Source organism: Ipomoea triloba, chromosome 3, assembly GCF_003576645.1.
Source record: "Ipomoea triloba cultivar NCNSP0323 chromosome 3, ASM357664v1".
Classification (NCBI taxonomy): domain Eukaryota; kingdom Viridiplantae; phylum Streptophyta; class Magnoliopsida; order Solanales; family Convolvulaceae; genus Ipomoea; species Ipomoea triloba.
This window is the reverse complement of record NC_044918.1, coordinates 24,221,125-24,224,968: the sequence shown is the minus strand read 5'-3', so window position 1 is coordinate 24,224,968 and position 3,844 is coordinate 24,221,125. Positions and strand designations below refer to the sequence as shown.

Genomic DNA, 3,844 nt, shown 5'->3' with positions numbered 1-3,844 from the left:
TATAGGGTCATTCACTACCAAATATCAATATTGGTAATCATTCCAATTCCACCGTATATACTACCAAACATGCAAAATACTTTCACCAAAACACATTATCATTACCAAGTATTTGATTCTCATTCTGATTTCGATTCACATGTGCAAACCAAACACACATGTGCTATGATTCTATGAACATTTAGATTTTGATCAAGTTATTTTATTATTAAATTAGATAAATTAAAATAAGATGACACCCATGTGATAAACTGCATTATTTAAGGTGTGATTGCTCCAAATTAAACACTCACCTAATTAAAGCCAAAAAATTCTCACATGGCCTTTGTAGAAGATAAAATCCAAAGAATTGTTGTGCAATGACAAATATAGCCCCCATTGCTCTATAAAAAGCACATACTACATGCATATATTTTCATCCATCAAGCCCAACTTCATTCAACTCACTGAAAAGTAGAATAGGCATATATATATATATAAATATATACACGTGATTTAGTAGTTTTGCAAGTAAAACTAATCAGGCATGCCTCATTTCATTACCTATTTTCTTGTTTTTTCTACTTTTGCCATTTCTTGCTCTTGCTTCAACCCCAAGAACCTCAACGTCTCGAAATCCCAATCGGATTCCGACTGGTCCCTTGCCGGCGCCACATGGTATGGAAACTCCAATGGTGCCGGAAGTGATGGTACGTAAAAGCTAGTATATATAGATCGAATTCAACAATAAGTACAGTGTGTAAAATTGCATGGACAGGGTTAGTTTGCCAGTTTCCAACAAATTAATTAAGATACCGGCCGACATATCTCTCTATTTATGTCATGTTATGTTTACAGTTTAGTTAAGAATGCCACAAAAAAACTAAGGGATGTGTTTGGTTTGCACGTAGGAATTGAAATCGGTATGGGTATCAAATACTTGGTAAGGGTAATGGGTTTTGGTGAAAGTATTTTGCATGTTTGGTAGTAGAGAGGAATGAGAATGATTATTAATAGTTGGGGAAGAAAGTAGGAAGGGAAATGAAACCCTTATTTCATTAGGTATGCGTTTTCCAATTAATGAGGTATTCCAAACCTAGTATTCTAAAAACCTATCAACCAAACAATAACAATCACTTTGATACCCATACCTTATGCCTAAACCCACCAACCAAACACACCCTAAATTAATTTTGTTAGGTAGAGGCGGGTAAGGTCAAGACTAGCACCATCTTTGTCTCTCAAATAAGGAAATAAAAAGTTGCCTCTTAGCCATAGATTTTGGCGTAGTGGTAAGTGTTTTATCATAACAAGTGATATCAAAGTCTGGGGCAGAGGCCAAGCAAGCTAGTGTTGGGAAGGAATTGTTGGGCGAAGGCCGATAAGAGCCAAGATCAGCATCATATGGCTAGAGGATTGTTGGGTCGAGGCTGATAAAGGACCTCTCGAAAATGTGTGACGATATAAGGAAATAAATTAAAGTTGCGCCTTCACTACTAGCTGTAGCTTTTGATGTAGTGAGAAGTGATTCATTGTAACAAATTTCATTGTGTAAATATAGGCGGAGCTTGTGGATACACAACTAGTGTAGAGCAGCCACCGTTCTCTTCCTTAGTAACAGCTGGTGGTCCTTCTCTGTTCAAATCTGGCAAAGGATGTGGAGCTTGTTATGAGGTCAACAAATTTAAATTAATAATCCCACTTATTCTTTCTTTTTTTACCCTAATTAAATTTACTGAGTTTATTTAAGATTCTAGTAATTGGTTAGATTGCATGAATTTAATTTGATCGAAAGTATTACTCATATATATATATATATCATTCTCTTTGGGTTTTGCAGGTAAAGTGCACTGAAAATGCAGCATGCTCGGGAAATCCGGTCACCGTGGTTATTACCGATGAGTGTCCGGGATGTGTATCAGAATCAACTCATTTTGATATGAGTGGCACTGCTTTTGGAGCCATGGCAGTTTCCGGCAAAGCCGACCAGCTCCGCAATGCCGGAGTGCTCAACATTCAATATAGAAGGTAGTATATATTGGGTTAATTTCATTTTTGTCTTAAATTTATAGGTGTTAGTTCATTTTTAGTCTTTTTTTTAAAAAAGCATCTCCTTTGGTCTTGACTTGATTTTTTTTTTTTAATACTATTGACTCTATTACAATGCAGTATCTATTCATAACTACTTTCACAACCTATTGAAGCACAAAGAGTCAATATTGCCTCCACTGAGGCTCGAATCCACCACCTCCCGTATAAAGGGAAGAGTTTGAGTCAATATTGTCCTTTAGCAGTTTAAACAACATTAAATACAAGGGTATTTTTGTCTATTCAATTTTTAAATTTTAAGTCACTTTTAGTTTTTTTTCAAAACATTTGTATTATTATAGTATGAACATTTTTGGACATTCGTCAATAAATATGTTTAAGTGACATTAAAAATGACGTGATTAATCACACAAAATATATTTTGTAATTATATTTTCAGAGTTCAGTGCAAGTATCCAGGAATATCACTGACGTTTCACGTGGATTCTGGTTCCAACCCCAACTATTTCGCAACTCTGATCGAATACGAAGGAGGCGAAGGAGTGGTGAGTAGCGTAGAGCTGAAGCAAGCTTTGGACTCAGATTCATGGCTTCCCATGCAAGAGTCTTGGGGTGCAGTGTGGAAGCTTGATGCCTCTGGACTAAAAGCGCCATTTTCCCTCAAGCTCACCGACGACTCCGGCAAGACTCTCGTGGCCAACAACGTAATTCCGGCCGGTTGGCAGCCTGGAAACTCCTATCGATCTCCTGTCAGTAATTTTGTTTGATTATATATATACTTATTAAATAAAAATGATTATGTAGTATTGTGATTAGCTAGGCGATGGAATAATTTAAAAAATAATCTGATGTATCCATCCACTCTATATCGCCATGTACTCCGTCTGTATCATGTACTCCTTATAAGCCCACTTCGTACACTATATATATGGTGTCGCTTTCTGAGGCTGATAGCTAGATTAAACTATATTGTTTGTTACTAATATAAGGTGTTGTATGCAAGATGCGTAAACTATATATGTGGCCCTTGAATTGGGATGAAATTTGAACATTGCGATCTTTCATTTGAAATAATGGTAGCAATAATACATTAAACCATAAGTTACTTGTCTGACAATTTATATTATGGACCAAGGTCCATATAATATTATCGACCCTGGATCCACGAGTTGTTATACTATTGACCAGGGTTCACACTGCAAGGTACACTACGTACTCTAGTGCTAAACTGTGTATTTTTAGTATTGAAATTGCGAACTTTTTGAATATAAATTGTGTTTATAAGTCAAATTAAAACACATAAATTCTGTATGTTAACATTGTGGGTTCGTAGTATACAAATTGTGAATATTTAAAATGTAAATTGTGAACATTTAGTATGTAATTTGTGAACATTCACATTGTGTGTTCGTAGTATACAAATTGTGAATTTTTAAAATATAATTTTGAACATTTAATATGTAAACTGTGAACATTCAAAACCTGGGTCCACATTGCAAGGTGGACCCAGGTTCATAAAATAATTTGCTCGAAACGATAAGACACAGAATTCATACTTGTAAGGTACATAATTTCATAACACAGGACACAAAAAATTCCAACACAAGACACATAAACAAGTCATATATTTACTTATTTTTCAAATCTGATTTAGGTACATAATTTGTGTTCATAGGCACGAAAATTCAAAACATAAGACACAGAGATTCATAACATAAAACACAATTACTAATTTATTTTAGGTATAGAATCGTACTCTTAAAGTATAAAATTTCATAACACAAGACACAAAAACTCACAAAATAAAACACATACA

General features: G+C 34.9%; 1 protein-coding gene across 1 annotated transcript; it reads left to right on the top strand.

Annotated features, from left to right (window-relative positions):
* Positions 1–439: 439 nt before the first annotated feature.
* LOC116014343 (putative expansin-B2) lies at positions 440–3,061 on the top strand. Its single transcript, XM_031254382.1, has 4 exons — positions 440–689; positions 1,541–1,653; positions 1,820–2,007; positions 2,468–3,061. The coding sequence occupies exons 1-4, from the start codon at positions 527–529 to the stop codon at positions 2,793–2,795; spliced, it is 792 nt and encodes a 263-aa protein (XP_031110242.1). The 5' UTR covers positions 440–526; the 3' UTR covers positions 2,796–3,061.
* The last annotated feature ends 783 nt before the right edge of the window (positions 3,062–3,844 follow it).